This window comes from Geotrypetes seraphini, chromosome 12, assembly GCF_902459505.1.
Source record: "Geotrypetes seraphini chromosome 12, aGeoSer1.1, whole genome shotgun sequence".
Classification (NCBI taxonomy): Eukaryota; Metazoa; Chordata; class Amphibia; order Gymnophiona; family Dermophiidae; genus Geotrypetes; species Geotrypetes seraphini.
The window spans coordinates 101,722,114-101,743,928 of record NC_047095.1 but is presented as its reverse complement, the minus strand read 5'-3'; the positions used below and the strand labels follow the sequence as shown (position 1 = coordinate 101,743,928).

The 21,815-nt window shown below is 38.9% G+C and overlaps 1 protein-coding gene across 1 annotated transcript in view; it reads right to left on the bottom strand.

Annotated features, from left to right (window-relative positions):
• Positions 1-996: 996 nt before the first annotated feature.
• The window catches only part of LOC117346190 (vomeronasal type-2 receptor 26-like), a 114,599-nt gene continuing 93,780 nt past the window's right edge, over positions 997-21,815 (bottom strand). The window contains exons 6-7 of the mRNA XM_033915593.1: positions 3,315-3,441; positions 997-1,910 (exon numbers count right to left, since the gene is read on the bottom strand). Of these exons, the coding sequence (XP_033771484.1) occupies positions 997-1,910; positions 3,315-3,441 (1,041 nt within the window). The remainder of the gene's footprint in view (positions 1,911-3,314; positions 3,442-21,815) is intronic.

Sequence of the window (21,815 nt, the reverse complement as noted above, 5' to 3'; positions counted from 1 at the left end):
AAAAGAAGATGCAAATTTGATAAATAGCTGAAAAGTAAAGAGGAGAAGGATGAGAAAGTCAGAAAAGAGCTAAAAAGAAATGGTAAATATGACAGAGGCAGATGTAGTGAGAGAATAGATATAAGAAAGGAGAAAAGACAGGTGGACAACAGCTCATTGAAGAAGAATTATCAGATGACAGGACAGCAGAAAAAAGAAACTGGAAACAACATAATGACAAAATAAAATGTCTAGACAACAAAGCAAAAAAAAGCATTTTATTTTGAATATTTAAATAGAATGAGTTCTAGAGGATGTTGTGTAACAGAGGTTAGCTTAGCAAGCTTTAGAAAAGGATTGGACAAGGGCATAATGGCTCTAGGAAGGTGGGATGTGTAAGTGATAAATTGCCAATTGTGACAAGATTTCATGTTTCATTTTCCCATCAAAACATTAAACTATATTAGTCACTAAATGCAACTCTTGTTGAGATCTCCTGTTATTTTCTCCTATTATTATAAATAGGCCCTTTCTTAACATCATTGTTCATTTTCACTCAACTTATAAGAATGACCCACCATCTTTCAAGGGGCCAGTTTATATGAGACTGAAATATAACAAATCATGCCAAATATGCCTTGGGCTGTATGTCAGTTTCAGTGACCTGTATTTATGTATGTTGCCTAGATAGTTACTATTGAACAATAAAATTTCCATTTCAAATCTGCTGCTTTGAACTTGGGGTTACTCAGTTAAAAAAAATTTTTTTCTATAGGGTACTTGGCTTGAAGAAATTAAGAAATACTGTCTCAAGTCATTATATAAGAGCCTTTATTGGTATGAAAGACTAGATTTTTCTCCTTTCAATTTTTTATGCACTTATAGATTATACATAAACATCTTCAAATACATGTCTACTGTGTTTAAAGTTGAATGCTATTACAGAACAATCAAACATCAATTGATTTATTCAAAATGAGATTCTTTTGGGTTTCTTTTATGAAAATAATGCCATTTTCAGTCTTTTGAAGTCTTTACATGTCTTGTTAGGTACCTTTTGTGGTTCTTCTCAGGGCTCAGAAGGATAATATAGCATTTGGGGATAAAAATACAGCCAAGTAATCCTGTGCAAGAGGCCAAGATAGCAAATATCTCCACTGCCACCATGTATTTGCCTCTGGTACTCAGGTATGTTGGGATAAAAGCCACCCAGACGCTGCAGAAAACCACCATACTGAAGGTGATGTGTTTGGCCTCATTGAAAGTGTCAGGTAGATTTCTTGCAAGGAAAGCAACAACAAAGCTGATACCAGCAAGTAATCCCAAGTAACCCATAACACAATAAAATGCAATTATTGACCCTTCATTACATTCAATTACTATTGTTCCAATTTCTAATTCAGTATTATGATATGGGAATGGGGGAGCAGTGCACATCCAGATAAGGCACAGGAGAGTTTGAAGAAGAGAACAGCTAAGGACTATAGAGTTTGTCAAACTGGATCCCATCCAATTTCGGAGCTTACTTTTGGGCTTGGTGGCTTGGAAGGCAATGACCACAGTGATGGTTTTTGCAAGTACTGAGGATAAAGAAATAGTGTATGTGATACCAAAGGCAATCTGTCGAAGAATGCAGGTCAACTTAACAGGACGACCAATGAATAATAAGGAACAGAGGAAGCAGAGAATGAGGGATATGAGGAGAATATAGCTCAGATTACGGTTGTTTGCTTTAACCATGGGAGTATTCCGGAATTTAATGAAGATTCCCAAAATAAGAGCACTGATAAAACAGAATACCATACTGGTAACAGTCAAAGATATCCCCAAAGGCTCTTCATAGGACAGAAATGTGATCATTTTTGGGATGCAGGCATCTCTCTTCTTATTGGACCATTGATTTTCTGGACACTTTATACAGTTATTCATATCTGAGAAAAAGAATAATGTACAAACTGCATTTTTGGACAGTGAGTAGATCTGTTATTCAAATGTGGATGCAGATCCCAAATCCACACATAAAATAATTAGCTAATGAGCTGTTAGCAATCAATAATTGGTGTTGGAACATAAGAATAGCCTTACTTGGTTAGACCAATGGTCCATGTAGCCCATTATCCCATCTTCACAGAGGTCAATCCAAGTCACAAATGCCTGGCAAAATCTCAAATAGTAGCAGAACTCCATGCTACCATCCCATGTCTATCTCAACATCAGACTATGGACTTTTCTTCAAATAACTTGTCCAAAACCTTTTTTAAACCAGCTACATTAACTGCTCTTACCACATCCTCTGGCAACATGTTCCAGAGCTTAACTATTCTTTGAGTGAAAAAAATATTTCCTCCTATTGGTTTTAAAAGTATCACTCTGTAACTTCATTGAATTCCCCCTTGATTGAGTGGCACCAAATTGGTTTTACATGCAAATCTGTCCTGTACCCTATTCTTATATGCACCAAATTTTATAGTGTACAACTCAAAAGGGGCACAGGGGAATAAGGAGCATTCCTGAATGTTAAGTGCAATTTTATAGAATAGGTTTATTTATGTACCCATCTGCCATTAGATGCTTCCTTTCCATAAGATAAGAACATCATCAATGTATCTTTTGTAAAGTCTGACCTCATTTTGGTATTCATGTGTGGTAAGGAACTTTTCTTCCAAATTTGCTACGTATAAATTAGCAATATCTGGAGCCATAGAGGCTCCCATAGCTGTTCCCTTAATCTGTAGATAGAATTGACCTAAAAAGTTAAAATAATTTTGGGTGAGTGCCATAGTTGCAGCTGTCAGAATGAATCTATTAGGTATGCGTTCTGATGTGTTTCTATTACATAATGTTTTTTCAATAATGTTTATAGCCTCCATTTGAGGAATGTTAGTATAAAGAGATTCTATGTCCAGTGTCACAAGAATTACATCTTCAAAGATCTCCATCGAAGTCATCCAGAGTGTTAATCATATGGGCTGAATCTCGAATGTATGAGGGTATAAGAGGTACATATGGTTGGAGGAAAAAGTCAGTGAAATCTGATAGGGGTTCTAAAATGGATCCGATAGCTGAGATAATGGGCCTACCTGGAGGATCTATCATTGTTTTATGGATTTTTGACAATATATATATGGTAGGTATGACTGGATTTTGATTAACCAAAAATTGTTTTTCTTTCAGGGTGAGTCGTGGTATGCCTCTGTGATGTGGTTGAATTTCTTTAGTGAGTAGACGGTGGGGATAGGGATGGGACGGTGAAGGGGACGGTGGTCCTGTGACGGGGCAGTAATGGGGACAGATTTTTTTCCCTGTGTCATAATCTAGAGCCACATATCACTCACCACTTTGGCTGGCAATCTCTCCATCTGGACAGGGAATACAGTTATAGCAGCAGATGGGCTTTTCTTTCCTAGCCAACTTCCTGAAGCCGGGAGGACAGCTCCGGCTGCATTTGGACTTTGGAGGAACCTAACAATGAAAAATCTATTTGAGTATCATAAGAACATAAGAGTTAACATTCTGGGATAGACCAAAGATCCATTAAGCCCATTATCTTGTTTCCAACAGTGGCCATCCCAGATGACAAGTACCTAGCAAGATCCAAAAAGACCTATCTACTTACAGGTCAATTCAGATCTTTTATCTTCATGAAAGTATTACCAATCTATTCAATATAATAAATTACTGAGTTAAGAACCCTATTTAAAATAATAATCATGAAATGAGTTACAGTTTAGAACAGTGTCTTGCAAACTTTTCTACCGGTGGCACACTAAACACAGTAACTGTGATTCAGGTTATTCTTCCCAATGTGCACCACTCTTCATTTGTCCACATTATATTTCATCTGCCACTTGGATGCCCAATCTTCCAATTTCCTAAGGCCCACCTGCAATTTTTCACAATCCGCATGTGTTTTAACAACTTTAAACAGTTTAGTGTTATCTGCAAATTTAATCACTTCATTCATCGTTCCAATTTCCAGATCATTTATGAATAAGTTAAATAGCACCAGCTCCTGTACAGATCCCTGCTGCATGCCACTGTTTATTCCTCTCCATTGAGACAAATGACATTTGATAACCAGTTCCTAAACCACAACTGAACTTTGTCACCTATCCCATGACTCTTTAATTTTCTCAGGAACCTCTTGTGAGGAACTTTATCAAAAGCCTTCTGAAAATCTAGATACACTATATCAACTGGCTCACCTAGATCCACATGTTTATTCACACCTTCAAAGAAATCAAGCAAATTTGTAAGGCAAGATCTTCCTTGACTGAGCCCATGCTCACTCCATCTCATTAAATCATGCTTGTCTATGTGTTCCACAATTTCATTTTTTATAATTGTTTATACCATTTTGCCCAGCAGCAAATTGAGGCTAACCAGACTGTAATTTCCTGGATCTCCCCTGAAGCCCATTTTAAAAATCAGCGTAACATTGGCCACCCTCCAATCTTCAGGTACTTCAGGTAGCGACAAGTTACAGATCACTAACAGCAGGTCAGCAATTTCATGTTTGAGTTCTTTTAGTACCCTGGGATGTATACCTGATAATTTATCAATTTATAACTTGTTGATTTGGCTCAGTACATTTTCCAGATTCACTGAGATTTCATTCAGTTCCTCTGCATCATCAGCCTTGAAAACCATTTCTGGTTCAGGTAGATCTCTTACATCTTCTTCCGTAAATACAGAAGTAAATAATTCATTCAGTCTTTCCGCTATGGCCTTATCCTCCCTGAGCATCCCTTTTACTCCTCAATCATCAAATGCTCCCACAGATTCCCTCACCGGTTCTCTGCTTCTGATGTACCTAAAAAAATTGCTATGAGTTTTTGCCTCTTTTGTAAGTTTCTCTTCATAGTCTTTCTTAGCTGTCTTTATCAATGCTTTGCATCTAACTTGCCAGTGCTTGTGTTTCTTCTTATTTTCTTCATTCGGATACTTTTTCCATTCTTTAAAGGATGTTTTTTTGGCTCTAATAGCCTCTTTCGCTTCATCTTTTAACAATACTGGCTCTCGTTTCCTCTTCTTTCTACCTTTGCCAATAAGTGGAATATATCTTGTGTGGGCTTCCACGATGGTACTTTTAAAAAACATCTACACCTGGTTTACAGTCCTAACATTTGCAACCGATCCTTTTAGCTTCTTTTTAACCATTTTCCTAATTTTATAAGAACATAAGAACATAAGAAACGCCTTCGCCGGTTCAGACTCTAGGTCCATCTATTCTGGCGACCCGCACACGCGGAGGCCAAGCCAGGTGCTCCCAGATGGAGACCCTGGTCACCCGTATCCCTCGATGTGATTTGCAAGGAGGTATGCATCCAACTTACGCTTGAAACCCAGAATGGTAGTCTCCATCACCACCTCCTCCGGGAGAGCATTCCAAGCGTCCACCACCCGCTGTGTGAAACAGAACTTCCTGACATTTGTCCTGAGCCTGCTGCCTCTCGGCTTTAGCCCATGACCTCTTGTCCGTTTCACTTTTGACAATTTGAACAACGATGATTCTTGCTCTATTTTGTCGAATCCTTTCAGTATTTTAAAAGTCTCAATCATATCCCCTCACAGTCTCCTCCTCTCGAAGGTGAACAGTCCCAGTCTTCCTAGTCGTTCTTTGTAGCTCAAATTTTCCATACCTTTTACTAGTTTTGTGGCTCGCCTTTGCACCCTTTCCAGCAGGGTTATATCCTTTTTTAGGTATGGAGACCAGTGTTGGACACAGTACTCCAAGTGTGGTCTGACCATTGCTCTGTAAAGCGGCATTATAACATCCGCCGATCTACTCGTGATCCCCTTCTTTATCATGCCCAACATTCTGTTTGCTTTCTTTGCCGCTGCTGCACATTGAGTCGACGGCTTCTGGTTCCTGTCTTTCAGTACCCCCAGGTCTCTTTCTTGTTCAGTTTTGGCCAATGTTGCACCTAACATTTTGTATTGATGTTCCTTATTTTTCCTACCCAGGTGCATCACCTTGCATGTGTCTATGTTAAACTTCATTTGCCACTTTTCCGCCCATTTCTCCAGTTGGTTTAGATCCTTCTGGAGATCTTCACTGTCTTTTTGTGACCCAACTGCCCGACATAGTTTTGTGTCATCTGCAAACTTGATTATATTACTTGTTGTCTCCTCTTCAAGGTCATTTATAAAGATATTGAATAAGATAGGCCCAAGAACCGAGCCTTGGGGCACTCCGCTAGTCACCTTCTCCCAGTCTGAGAATACCCCATTTATGCTTACCTTCTGCAATCTATTTTCTAGCCATTTGCCTATCCATCTAAGTACATCCCCTTCAATTCCGTGACTTAGTAGTTTCCTCATAAGCCTTGTGTGCGGGACCTTGTCGAATGCTTTCTGGAAGTCCAAGTAAATTATATCCACCGGGTCTCCGCCGTCGATTAGTTTGTTCACCTTCTCGGAAAATTGAAGTAAATTCGTCAAACATGACTTCCCCTTCCTGAAGCCATGTTGACTAGCTCTCATCAGGTTGTGATTTTCCAGGTGTTGCACTATGCTACCCTTGATTAGTGCTTCAACCATCTTCCCAGGAACCGACGTTAGACTCACAGGTCTGTAATTGCCTGGTTCTCCTCTCGATCCTTTTTTGAAAATTGGGATGACATTTGCTATTTTCCAGTCATCTGGTATTTGCCCGGTTCTAATTGACATGTTAGCTAGGATTTGTAAAATCTCTCCAATTATCATAGTCACCCTTTCAAAAATTTAACGCCCTTATAGTAGATTTATTTTGCAATGTTACTCCTGGTAGCTCAAATTCAATCACGTTATGATCACTTTTTCACAGCGAACCCAAAACAGTTAACTCCCGTACTATGTCTTGCATTCCACTAAGGATCAAATCTAAAATAGCACCCCCTCTTGTCATTTCCTGGACCAGTTGCTCCAATTCATACACCTATAATACTTGTGATTACAGTAACATTACTACCAATACTATTAATATTCATCTGGAACTTCACATAGAAGAATTTTGCAATCTCACTTTTGACGAACAATCCATAACCTGGTACAGCAAAACACAACAAATGCTAGATTATTTAGCCCCCATTCATTCCCATACTAATTCCTCCTCCTCAATTAAAAAACCATGGTACAACCAGGAACTCTCTTTTATTCATCATCAGCTCCGCTCCTCTGAAAGACTCTGGAGATGCAAGCACTCCCCATCCACACTTAAAAATTACAAATAACAAGCTACCTCTTATAAGAAATCATTACAGGCAGCCATGAAAAAATACTATGCTAACCTTATAGCTACTGCAAAAAAACTCCTCAGCGCTATATTCCAATGTTCGCTCACTCTCCCCTTATGTTAGAAAATCTGGCCCTACCTCAAACCAACCTACAGCTCAAGCCCTTGCCGAACATTTTGACCAAAAGATCAAAGGTGTACGAACAACACTTGTTAGCACTTCAATATCTAACTCACCTATTTCCCTAGCACCTAGCACCTAGCACTTCAATATCTAACTCACCTATATTTCCCCTCTACCCAAATACTCACTTCCCTTCAGTTCACTCTCTGCTTTTTTGTCTACCCACAGTAGATGAACTGCAGGCCATAACTCAGAGCCTAAATCCAAGGAATAACTTTTTATAAAATCTGCCCCCTACCATTCTTAAAAATCACTTTAACATCTTCAGTCCATTCCTACTTGAGATGATCATCTAAAGCCTCTCGATCATCTAAAGCCTCTCTACCAGCTACATACCATCTTCTTGGAAATCTGCTCTTGTATTTCCAAAGCTTAAACAAATAAACATATCTGAAAACCAAATCAATAACTACCATCCTATCGCTAACTTACCTTTCCTAGCAAAAATAATCAAAAAACTGGTCTTCAATCAATTGTCCAACTTCACTGAAAAAACTAATGCTCTACATCCCTACCAAATGGGTTTTCAGAAAAATTACTCCACTGAACTCTCGCTCATTGGACTAACTACCTCAATTCATTATTTTAAAGGCCACCGCAAATACTCTGTTCTAATTTCTTTAGACCTCACTTCCGCTTTTGACACAATTGATCATTCCCTACTTACACGACTAGAATCTATCAATATTTCTGGTACAGTTTTGCAATGGTTCTCATTACTTTCAGGATCGAAACTATAAAGTCAGTTTCAATGACTATCTCCTCTACTATTTACCAAAACTATGGAGTCCCCCAAGGCTCTATTCTTTTTTCCCTTCTTTTTAATATATTCCTGACACCACTACTCACTCTGGCTCAATCTAAAGGTTTCACCGTATTTACATATGCCGATGATATCCAACTACTTCACCCCTTAAATCCTAAATCCCCTGATGAAATAACTGAAATTAATCAAAAACTCAATAAAATCAGCTTCTGGCTTTGGCAAAATAATCTTTCAGTGAACATTCTTAAAACTACTAGTGTCCTTTTCTCACCCTCTCCAGATGAACATTTATGTTTACCCATCTGTATCGACTCCTCTCCAATTCAAACGGATAGTAACGTTAAACTTCTCGGAGTCATTCTAGACAAAGACCTCACCTTTCATCAACAAGTTAGTGCAGTTATGCAGACATGTTTTCATAAGCTTAGGCTCATCCGTTCTATTTATTCTTTTCATGATCCCTCCTCAATTAATATCCTGATTCACTCCCTAGTAATTTCAACTATAGATTAATGCGCTTTATCAAGGTATAACCCAGAAAGAAATCTGTCATCTACAACTATTACAAAACACTGTTGTTAAATTAATCTATCATGCAAAAAAATTTGACCATGTCACCTTTCTCCTCCGCAAAGCATATTGGCTCTCCTATAAAATACTCCTCCTCACTTTTAAAACAAAAAACTCTAACCAACCGGCATTTATAGATAAACTTTTGATCCCTTATTCATTATCTAGGACCCTCAGATAAAATAATAAAAATTTACTCTCCATACCATCAATACGAGAACTATTTTACGATACTACTCGCAAATCCATCTTTTCAGTTACCACCCCCTCTCTGTGGACGTTTGATTAGAGAACTCGCTTGAGAAAAATGTAAAGCCGAACTTAAAACTTTCTTCTTTAAAGATGCCTTTATTCTTTAGTATTAGCTTCTTCCTTTTAATTCCTTGATTCGTGTGAAGCTTTGAAACATCTAATATTTCTTTTGAAATGACTCCCCTCCTAATGTCTTTGCCACTTCCCATTTACCGTCCCTTTTTTATTAATTTTACTTCGATGTATTTTAAACAACCTTTCCCTCCCCTACTCTCCTTCTATCTCATGTACGTTAATCTGAATTTGTCTAGTATTTTTAATATTTGATAAAATATTGCTTTTATTTACCTATTTTAATTGTCCCTTACAATCTTTTTATATTGTACACCATCTAAACATTTGTTTTGATAGACGGTATATCAAAAATAAAGAAAGTTGAAACTTTAATTTATGACATCTAGGGATTTTACCTTCCTAGCACTCCCCAATGTAACATTTAACCAGTCAATGTTGGGGTAATTGAAATCCAGTGCCATTTTTCCTGATACCAGGTATTGATTAACCCAAGTTTGCTGTAGCATGTGTGAGTGCTGCAATTGGAGTGTTGTTATCCCCTGACGCAGCTCTGACCAGCAAAACGAGAACTCCCTGTTGGGGTATTGGTGTATGTGAAGAAACGAGCAACAGCGGTGTGGCTGGATGAGAATACAAACAAGTTTTCTCTGCTTAGTTTCAACAGTGCTTGGTATTAGTACAGTGCAGTGTTTGTTTTTTTGGAATTGATGCTGACTGATCTTGTGGATGAAACAGTATATAGACAATGTGACAGAATAACAGAAAATATTGATGTGGAGTTTTTTGAGCTCATGAAGCAGTAACTGAGGCTTTTTTCTCCACATATATAAAATGCTATGTTTAGCTGAGTGCAATAATTCTGCAATTTTTTCTCACCCTGTACTGTACTACACAGTGGTTAGTAGAGTGATCATTACTGTGTCAAATATATATTTTTTTGTTTTTTCTTTGGTAATTTAAATCACTCATTCTTATAGCTTTGCCCATTTCTTCAGCTTTCCTAATTTCTGAAAACATTTCTTTATCTGTCTGCTCATTTTGTCCCAGGGGATGGTAGTATAATCCAGTCTTTATATTTCTTCCCTTCAAACACGGAATTTCTATCCATAAGGATTTCACACTGCTATCTATGCCATTCAGAATGTTTATTTTATTTGATTCAATTCCCTCATTAACATATAGCGCAACCCCTCTCCAATTTGATCTACTCTATCCTTGCGATATAATTTGAACCCAGGTAACACAGTGTCCCATTGATTGTCCTCCTTCCACCAGGTCTCCAAGATGTCTATTATATCTATCTCATCATTCAGTGCTATATACTCTAACGCTCCTATTTTATTTTTTAAGCTTCTAGCATTTGCATAAAGACACTTCAAATTGTGTTTATCCCTTGCAAGTACAAGATGCTGAGATGACAGGGAAATTTGAGTCTTTTACTCTGCCTTCCTCTTAAAATAAGAACATAAGAATTGCCATTACTCGGTCAGACCAGTGGTCCATCGTGCCCAGCAGTCCGCTCACCTGGCAGCCCTTAGGTTAAAGACAAGTGCCCTAACTGAGGTTAGCCTTACCTGTGTATGTTTTGGTTCAGCAGGAACTTGTCTAGCTTTGTCTTCAGCCCCTGGAGGTTGTTTTCCCCTATAACAGCCTCTGGAAGAGCGTTTCAGTTTTCTACCACTCTCTGGGTGAAGAAGAACTTCCTTATGTTTGTACGGAATCTATCCCCTTTTAACTTTAGAGAGTGCCCTCTCGTTCTCTCTTCCTTAGAGAGGGTGAACAACCTGTCTTTATCTACTAAGTCTATTCCCTTCATTATCTTGAATGTTCTCTCAGTCTCCTCTTTTCAAAGGAGATAAGGCCCTGTTTCTCTAATCTCTCACTGTACGGCAACTCCTCCAGCCCCTTAAACATTTTAGTCGCTCTTCTCTGGACCCTTTTGAGTAGTACTGTGTCCTTCTTCATATACGGTGACCAGTGTAGATTTGCAGGTGGTGGTGAACCATGGCCCCGTACAGTGGCATGATAACCTTCTTTGATCTGTTTGTGATCCCCTTCTTAATCATTCCTAGCATTCTGTTCACCCTTTTTGCCGATGCCGCGCATTGCGCGGACTGTTTCATTGATGTGTTGACCAGTACTCCCAAATCTCTTTCCAGGGGGGTCTCTCCAAGTACCACACTGGACATCCTGTATTCGTGTATAAGATTTTTGTTACCGACATGCATTACCTTACACTTATCCACGTTAAACCTCATTTGCCATGTTGCGGCCCATTTCGTAACCCTCCTGCATCTTCACTACTCTGAATAACTTTGTATCGTCTGCAAATCTAATCACCTCACTCATCGTACTAATTTCCAGGTTGTTTATAAATATGTTGAAGAGCACGGGACCGAGCACTTTATCCTGTGGCATTCCACTTGTGATGCTATTCCAGTCTAAGTATTGGCCATTTACCCCCACTCTTTGTTTCCGATCCTCCAGCCAGGTTTTAATCCACGTGAGTATTTCACCCTCGATTCCATAGCTCGCAATCTTTTGAATTAGTCGTTCATGTGAAACCTTGTCGAACGCTTTCTGAAAATCCAGATATACACCATTATCCAGATATTCACCATTATCAGAACCTCTTTACCTGGAATCTCTAAACATCCTGTTTCAATGGTATCCTCCAAGGATACGTTACAGTGAACCATCTGCTCCCAGGCAACTGTCGGCTTTCCCCCACATCTCAGTTTAAAAGCTGCTCTATCTCATTTTTAAATATTAACATCAGCAGCCTGGTTCCATCCTAGTTAAGTTGGAGTCCATTCTTTTGGAACAAGCTCCCACTAGAAGGTTGCCTTATTATAGTGTTATTTTTTCAGATTTACATATTTTTAAACATGATGGATCATTAACAACTACTCTTTTCTGGAAATCTATGGATAGAAATAGCTTGTTAAGATTTCACATTTTTCACCCTTATCTAATATAATAAAACGCTAGGCCACGCATGCGCACTCCTATCGCATGCGTCCGTTTTCTGTGAGTTGTAGAGCAGCTCAGGTAGGAATGCGCATGCGCGTCAATCTCTCTCTCCCGCCATGGCAAACAGTAGGAGCTGCTAAGTTTTTAAAGTCTTGAAAAGCCGTCGGCCATGAAGTATGCAGGCGGCATACTTCACAACCAACGGCTTTTCAAACCCCCACAGCACCACCGCCGTCGCTGAACTTTACAAAACCCTCCATCCCCACCAGCATTGCCGGCTGCGGTTAAGGCGAGAGAGGCGATGTCATCCGTGGCGGCTGTCGGCGGCTGTAGGCTGCAGGCCGCGGCGGCCGAGCAAGGAGCCGAACCCAAGTTTTTTTTTAAAACTTCAAGGACGCTGCAGCGGCTCCTCTCACGAGCTGCTCCTGCTTCGGAGAAGGCGGCGATCGTGAGAGGAGCCGCCGGGAAGTTACACTGCTGGGGGCTCGGCCTGTTAGGTCTGTGGTGAAGCTCAAACAGATCCTGCTGGGGCGAGAGACTGAGCGAGCCCTGCTGCTGTTAACAGGTACAGATATTACCTACTCAGCAACTTTTTCCTCTTCTAATAGCCGCCGCTGCCGCCATCATTCCCTGTAAGAACACACTCGCGTACCACTGCTCCCTTAATGTATTGCAAGTTCAAAGATGCGGCGGAGGCTCCTCTGAGACTGGGCCTAGAACTGAGGGCTGGAAGAGTAGGTATGAGAAGGGGGTAGGGTTTGGGCGCTATAAAGGAATGTGTGAGAGAAGGGAGCTGGGGATGAAAAAAGGAGGAGATGGGAGAAGGGGGCTACAAAAGGGGGCATATGAGAGAAAGGGGCTGAAGATAGGAGCTGGAAGAATAAGTGAAGGGGGAATGAGAGGGAGTTCTATGGAGGTGAAGGACAGAGAAAGGGGACAGATTTTTAAGTTGGTGAAAAAAGGTGGAAATAGGGAAGGTAAAAGGGGAAATGGGAGCCTGAATAGAGGGGGTAAGACATAAGAAGAATAGCCATACTGGCTAAGACTAATCTATTCTAGCACCCGTTAATGTAACGGGCTTAAACACTAGTTGATTAATAAAAAGAATACCAATAAGTCAATTTCTACATTTGAAAAGAATATACTTTTCTTTGGATGAGTTCCATAGTCAAGCAAGAGCAATTAAAATCAGATTCTATCAATGGGGCTACCCTAAACATGTCAGGAAGAGCCTAAAATCACAAAATTAAACAAAGTTAGCCTTAGAGACTCAAGTACAACTCAAAGTACAATTGCTACTTTTTTTTAATCTGCAAGTAAATAACATTGCAGTAGTCTAGCCTGAATGAAGAAATATCAAAATATAGTCTAACCCCCTCTTTTACTAAGGTTCACTAACCGATTAGCATGCACTAATTGAATTAGCATGCGCTAAATGCTAACATATCCATAGACCAACATGCATGCGTTAGCATTTAGCACGCGCTAAATTGATTAGTGAGGGCCTAAGTGTTTGTAATTTCCACAGCATATAAATGTTTTCATTGCTAGAGCATCTGTATGAGAATTCATTGAAAGATTTTGGTCTAAAATGATCCCAAAAATTCTAACTGTGGTATTAAATGGGTGCAAACTTCCATTCAAGTTTAGACTCAAGTCGATATTCTTCTTGCATGGTGTAGCATAGAATAATTCTGATTTATTTGAATTGAGTTTTAACTTGAATTTATTCATCCATGTTGTTGCAGTAGTAATTGATTAAATAGACAAAAGAAATAATAATAGTTATGTCATCAGCATAACTATAAGCTCTAACACCCAAATTAATTAACCTAGGGGTCCTTTTACTAAGGTGAGGTAGCCGATTTAGTGCATGCTAAAATTGACCCCCTTTTTTACTAAGGTGCGCTAACCGATTAGCATGCGCTAATCAAATTAGCACATGTTAAATGCTAACGCATCCATGCATATGTTAGCGTTTAGCGCAAGCTAAATCAATTAGCATGCACTAATCAGTTAGCGCACCTTAGTAAAAGAGGGGGTTAGTGCACACTAATTTTAAGCGCATGCTAAATCGGCTACCGCACCTTAGTAAAAGACCCAGCTAGATCTCAAAAGAAGCCAAATAAACATTAAAAAGTAAAGGAGAAAGCGGGATCCCTGAGGAACAACACATGGATTTCTCCATTTACTAGAAAACATATTAAAGCAGATTTGATAGGTATGTAAATACAAGAAACCTTGGAACCATTCAATATACTACCTGAGTGGCCGAGAAAGAAATTCCATTATCATTAACATATGATATTTTAATGTTTGCAATGCTAATAATGCCTAAAAGTCCAATAAATGTAAACAAAAATTCCTTTACATAATGACAGGAGTTGCCATACAGTTAATTACAAAAAAAATGGAAAACTTGGGAAAGATTAATGTAATGTAATGTAATTTATTTCTTATATACCGCTACATCCGTTAGGTTCTAAGCGGTTTACAGAAAATATACATTAAGATTAGAAATAAGAAAGGTACTTGAAAAATTCCCTTACTGTCCCGAAGGCTCACAATCTAACTAAAGTACCTGGAGGGTAATAGAGAAGTGAAAAGTAGAGTTAGAGGAAAAATAAAAATAAAATAAACATTTTAACAAGACAGCATTGATCTAAATACTTTGGAAGGTAGAAGAGAGGAGAGAAAGGAATAGAAGCAGAAGGGGGAGCCGTTGAACAGTAGAATTCTGGAGAAATTTAAATGATAGAAATAGAACAAAACAAAGACAAAAGGCAAAACAATAGATAAGATTAAAGATAAATCATAAGCTGGAAAGAAAATAAAATAAAACTTTGTCTTCAATCCACGGTTTCAGCGTCAGTGATGAAGTGGAGCAAGTAAGTTTAGTTTTTGGTGGGCATCCTTATGTCAAACATATAAATTAGAATGAATACAAAGCAACACAATCAGTGCAATATAAGGAATTTAGGGAAGTTTGGGACCCATTGGCAAAATTTTGTAATGAATGAATATGTACTTTTGAATATATATACACTTTATCATGTTAATTATAACTGCATATCCAGGGAGGGTGGTGGGGGAGGATGATTATGATATGATTTTGGGATTGTGATGTGGGAATATGCAAGAAACATTATTTTTTTTATTATGAATGTGTTATAATAGGGGGAGGGAGGGGGAGAAAATAATTTTGGGTGGAAAAATTCTGTAACATATCAGTGCTGTTTTTATAACTGTTTTTGTATGTATTCCTATACGCACTGTTTTAGTTTCTTTAAAAATGAATAAAGATTTTTTTTTTTAATAAATATATTACCTGAAGTACCCATAGGAGGAAATTCTATAATCAGTGCCTAAGTAATTGAAAAATGCAGTCAGAAATGGCAGTGCTGAAGCACCTACCAATGCCTAAATAAAAGTCAGCTGAAATAGCTGCTGAAATCATGGCTAGGTAGCCACTATAGGCCACAGAATACCAAAGTAGGAAAAGGCATCCCTCTGGCCGGCCTTCAAGAAAAAGGTACAGGTGGGATGTTGAGAGATATCTACAGGAGGGATTGGGCATTCATCCTGTCATGGATGTTGTGCAGGGTGCCAGTGGGAAGGTTTAGGCATCCCTCCTGCTGGGGAATGTTGCAAGGGGTGCCGGCAGGAGGGAGTGTGAAATGGATACTCGGTTAAGTGTTGCTCTCTGCCTGAGTCACTGCTGAAATTTAAGGTAAGATATTGAATTTTGTTCTGATGGATTCACAGGTCTGCGACTAAAAAGCTGTTTGATTATTTTCATCTAATTTCTATGTATTTTGGTGTGCTGAATACAAATAAAATATTGAAATAACTCCTAGACATCATGATTTGCCACAAAATGCAAAATTGTCTTCAAATTTATCAATTTTTTTATATTATGGTTTTTAACCAAATTTAAAGTCCAAATTACTTCAAATTAATTCACATAAGTGCATTTAAGATGTAAAATGCCAAAAAAAATCCTTAAAGGGGTTGTCTGAGTTAGGTAAAAAAAAATATAGCACTGTAAATCTGATGGTCAGCAATATATTGTAACAAAGCCCCTACCTCAAGATCCTCAATGGGGCGGCTCTGTTCGCTTATAATTCACCCTGACGTGCTTCCCATGGTAGAAAGCCCTGCTGGATCCTTCTTCATTCATGGAACGGAAAAATCAAAAGAATCAGTTCATGGTTCCATTCAAACAGTTTATTGAACCCTGGCATGAGAGTCTACTTGCACATAGTTTAGACTCCCCACTATAAACTTAGTTCAAACAAAACCAAAAATGTAGCTGATACAAAAAGGTATATCCCAGCTCACACCTTCATCCAGGTAAGTAAAAATCATAACAAAATTCAAAAGGTTCATATTTTTCCAGCCAACAATGAAAGTCCAAAAATGCTGCTGCCTTTATGGTTCGCCAGGCCAACAACAATCCATATAGCACTCCCAACAGTGCTGAGTTCAAGCCTTCAGAGTAAACCGGCTTGGTCCCCAATCAGCTCAGCCAAGCTAATGGGGGAGGGGAGCAAGTGAATTCACCTTTAAACTTTCTGAAAAACAGAATGCCACAAATGGCCCCGCTAACCCCACCTGGTTGTTGGATGAATTCTCCCCAAACTTGCTTAACTTCCCTCAGTTACATTCTTCAGCAGAAACACACATAAACTTCATGCTTTCTGATACTTTAAAGTTGCAAACAAAAAAACGTGTTTTTTTTTTCCTTTTTCTTTTGCTTCAGGATAGCACAGCAGCACAAGCCTCAGACAATTCCCACAGAACCTTGTTTTAAGGAACAAACAGTCAGAGTACTACTGCTACCTTGCCAAACACCCAACCCAGCTACTTAGCTTAAATCCATGCCAGTATTCTCAGGCAGATCCTCGGGTTGTGAACATTCCATGGGCTCTGGCACAGCTTGCTGACTTAGCCCCATGTCAGTATCTGCATCCTGCATTTCAATATCAAGGGACTGCAGCCCTTCCTCAGGTGAGCCCTCTCCTGAAGCTGGCCCAGGAAAGACTAACTTTCTCCTTCGGAGAGCAGCCTCTAAATTGCAGAGACGCCCACGCCCTGTTCTCACAGGAGGAGGAGTTAGTTGCACTGCCTGCTTAGACTTGACTGGCTTCCTGTTTATTACCTTCAGCTGGGGGACAGCAGAGGGAGAGGCATGACTCAGAGGCTGTTCTAAGCTGTTCCTCTCTAAACCCTCCCCCCCTTCTGGTAGTTTGCTTCAGAGATAAAGGGGAAGTCCAGCATTTTCCTTCCACTGGGCTTAACCTTATCTCCCTGATTAGCCCTTTGAATTAAAGGGCTAGCTTCTGCACTAGCAAAGCCTGGCACGAGACCAGCTCTAGGGCTAGGTTCGTGACAATATACATAAGCTAAGCAAGTTTTAGGGAAAAATTCTCTTTCCTCATTTCCCTAGTTCTCTTCTGGCACTTTGTTGTTATTTGCAGGTAAACAATATCTGCTCCTCCCCCCTACAAAGGGGGTGAATACAAGTGCTGCTCTGAATGACATGTCTGACTACTGGGATACTCAGCAGCATGCTGTATGTGTGAGCCTCATCCCTGAGTCTGTGCTTTTAATGGTAGAAGGGGTTAATATTTCCAGAAGAATCCAGTGGGAGGGAGACTCAGCAGATATCTCCAGTTAGTGCAGGGGGGCATGGCCAGCACTGTGACGACTCATATAAAGACAAAGAGCTGCTCTCTCCTGCAGTCCACACTTGTGCACAAATCATCATCAGGTTCTTGGTTCTAGGCTGTTCACACTTTTTTATCACAGTTCGTGTTAGCTCGTCATTCTTCAACCGTTATGTTATGGCTCCGCAAAAGTGTATTAATTTGCCAGACAGTTTCTGTTTCATCTATGGTGAATATACAGTGTTGAAGCAACAGCAGAATATTACAGACTTTGTGAAAAAAGTATGCTTCCATACTTTGGAATAATTGGAGATCAAGATAAAGTTTGGGTGCCTCATAAAGTGTGCAAACTGTGTGTTGAGGACCTCCTAAACTGGTTCAAGGGTAAGAAAAAATCTTTCCGTTATGGGATTCCTATGGTATGGCAAGAGCAAAAGAACCATAGTGACGACTGTTACTTTTGTTCATGCAATGTGAAAGGGTTTAATTCCAAATGGAAGCATTCCATTTCATACCCCAATCTTCACTCAGCAATTTGTCCCATCCCCTATGGCACAGATATACCAGTACCCAAGTCCCCTGCTACCTTGGAAGAGATACCTAGCTCTGATGAAGGTGAAGTCATACCTGAACCAGATTAATCAAGTTCTTACTTTGAAGATGATACAAGACCAAAATTTTTTTCTCAGAAGGAGATGAATGATTTGGTAAGAGACTTGAATCTTCCCAAAGATGCCGCTGAGTTACTCGGATCAAGGCTTAAAAGCAGGAATTTATTGTTGCCAGGAGTGTCATCTTCATGGTTCAGACATCGTGAAATGGAGTTCGTTCCTTACTTCGCCCAGGAAGACAAAGTTGATTTATTGCATTGATGTCTAAGGTCTGATGGGTCAATTTAAAATCCAATATGATTCAAAGCAATGGCGTCTTTTTATAGATACTTCAAAAAGAAGTCTCAAAGCAGTTTTACTCCACAATGGTGGTTTTTACACTTCTATACCTGTAGGTTATTCCGTACACTTGAAGGAAACCTACAAGAACTTGGAATTGGTTCTTTGTAAACTTAAATATGAAGACCATGGTTGGCAAGTGTGTGGGGACTTGAAGGTCTTGTGCATGCTGCTCGGGCAACAAGCTGGGTATACCAAATACTCTTGTTTTCTGTGTCGAGACCGACAAAATCACTGGACCAAGAAGAGTTGGCAGCCAAGGGTGCTAACAGTCGGTGAAAAAAATGTCCTCCGAGAAACTTTGGTACCTTCCCAAAAGTTCTTCTACCATCTCTCCACATAAAATTGGGATTGATGAAGCAATTCGTAAAATCACTTCCAAGAGATGGAGAATGCTTCAAATACTTGATCAGGCCTTTCGGAGGCAAAATTGAAAGAAGGTGTGTTCGTTGGACCAGACATTAGAAGGCTTATAGTTGATCAAGAGTTTGTCAATACCATTATGGATCCTCAAAGAGAAGGGTGAATTGCATTTAAAGAAGTTGTACAGAAATTTTTAGGCAATAACAAAGATCCTCACTACAAAAAGATCGTCGGACGAATGCTGAAAGCATTTCAAGCTTTAGGTTGCCTGATGAGTTTGAAAGTGCATTTCCTCCAGTCCCACCTTGACTACTTTCCTGAAAATTTGGGAGCTGTAAGTGAGGAACAAGGTGAACGATTCCATCAAGACATTAAAGAGATGGAAAGGAGATATCAGGAAAAATGGAGCATTACAATGATGGCAGACTACTGTTGGATATTTCAGAGAGACATTCCAGATGCTACTCACAAGCGTAAATGCACTAAGAGGAGCCTCACAGGGAAGAAGAATTGAGTTTAGTGTGTGTAGGTGAGCTCATTTCAGTTCAAAAAAGGATTTTCATGAAAAAAATTGTAATAAAACTTTAATTTTAGAAGTCTATTTCCATTTATTTTGAGGTATTGTCTTATTTAACATAGTTACCTAAATTGTCAGGAAACATGATGTCCTATGACAAAATAGAGGTCTTTTTTGGATTCAGCGCACCAAAAAACATAAAGATTACGTGGAATAAACAAAAGAACTCTTGAAATTTTTTTTGCAGACCTGATTTATGAATATGTATGCAAACATTAATAAAATAAGTCAATAGATACTTTTGGTGAGGAAGTTTTTCTGATTGGTTATGGGGTGTAAAAATGATCATGGAGCATTACATAGATAACCCATGTGGGTACCCACTGAAATCTTGTCCTCCTTGAATTTGAATATTCACATTAACTTTCATTTTGGATTCTATCATTCTGGTACTTCATATATATTGAATTGGAGTATTTTGTGGGGTAAAATCAGCCTGTAGGTATATATAGTGATATTCAGTGGGAAATAGATGACTATCTCCTTTTGAATATCTGGTTTATTGGATTGTCTGGTAATGTAGATATGTCACATGACATAACTGGACACCACCAATACTCAGCAGCTTACCAGCTAAGGTTGCTGGCTAGATGGAGCCACCTATAAAGGTGGCCAATGAGACGTAGCCAATTAGTCACTGAATATTTGATTAACTGGCCAGACTAGATAGGAAATTAATCACTGGTTGCCAAATATGACACTGACATTGAATTTCTGCTTTGCTTTTGTAGAGTTTGGTTGAATTCAAGAGGGCCTGGGATAGGCATAAGGGATCAGTCGGAGAGAGAAAGAGATAATGGTTAGTGCAGATGGGCAGACTAGATGGGCCATTTGGCCTTTATCTGCCATCATGTTTCGATGTTTCTTTCCACACAAGATATATATGAGACTTTAGTGATCTTTTATATTCATATGTCCCCTATTTTAATATATATGTATTATTGTAGATAATTTCTGATATATCTCGTAATTAGGATTTGTCATTTGATGTTCATAGATGTTTGATGTATTTATTTATTATATAAGGTTCCTGATGTTTCCTTTCTTTTTCCCCATATGTTATAGATCCTAATGCATGCTATTTAGCTGAACTACAAGCCTGTGTCAAAGTCATCAAAACCTAAATTAATAAATTAATATATGTGGGGACTTTTTAAATAAAAAAGTGGTAATGATTTTTATTGCAGATTGTTGAGGTAAATGTTCCAATGCTCATTCAAATCCTATGATCACTGGAGCATTTACCTCACCAGCCTAAGGTGAAAAAGCTCTACTGTGGTTTGATAAAAGGAGCCCAAAGTTTGTTCATATGACTATTTAGTTTCTTCATGTTTTTCTGCTGTTGTATGTTTTTCCATCCATTTTTCAGATTTGGAACTAAATGTAGATATAATAGATCGAGCTACTTTTCTCAAGATTGAGGGTTTAGGATCTGGCTGTATAATTGTTCTGGAAAGTGGGAGTTATTGAATTTAACCCTATTTGCAAAGCTTACTGCTCTGTTGTATTGGTATAAAGCATAATTTGTACCAGTAAATCACATTACATAATTTTTCACAATTGGAGGACACTATGCATGATATGGTGTGATAACTTCAAGCATGATGTAATATTAATTATTTCTGACCTCAGTAAATGCACTATCCCACAGGATTGCTTTCTCATTGATGGTGAAACCTTGCCCTGAGAGATCATATGGGTTATAATTTCCAACCATTTCATTTCTCGCTAATTTATTGGGTAGAAAGACTGTATTTATAATGTCATAACCAATGGATAAATCACCATTCTCATCAAAAAAAAATTCTTCACCCAGACTGTTCTTGAAGTGAAGGTTCTTCATATAATGATGAAGCTAAAGAAAGAGGGATACATTTTCAGTAGTGTCCATGAATGCCAGGTTATTCAAATCAAAGTCCTATAAAACCAACATGATTTTCTTTCTAGAGTAATGAAATATGTACAAAGATCTATTTGATAATGATAATAACAGTAAAACCATACAAACAAATTTAAATGCATAGAATCACTGAGATCTGGAATAACCTCACCTCCCCACTCCGAACCTCAAGCTCCCTCCAACTCTTCCGCAAACACCTAAAAACCTGGCTATTCTCAAAACTGTAACACTTCCCCCCTCTTAGGCCTCTCACCTTCCCCCTTTACACCTAACTCTTTAATCTCTCCACTGTAGTTCCTCTCTCATCCTTCTTCCTGTAAACCGTGCCGAGCTCCATATTC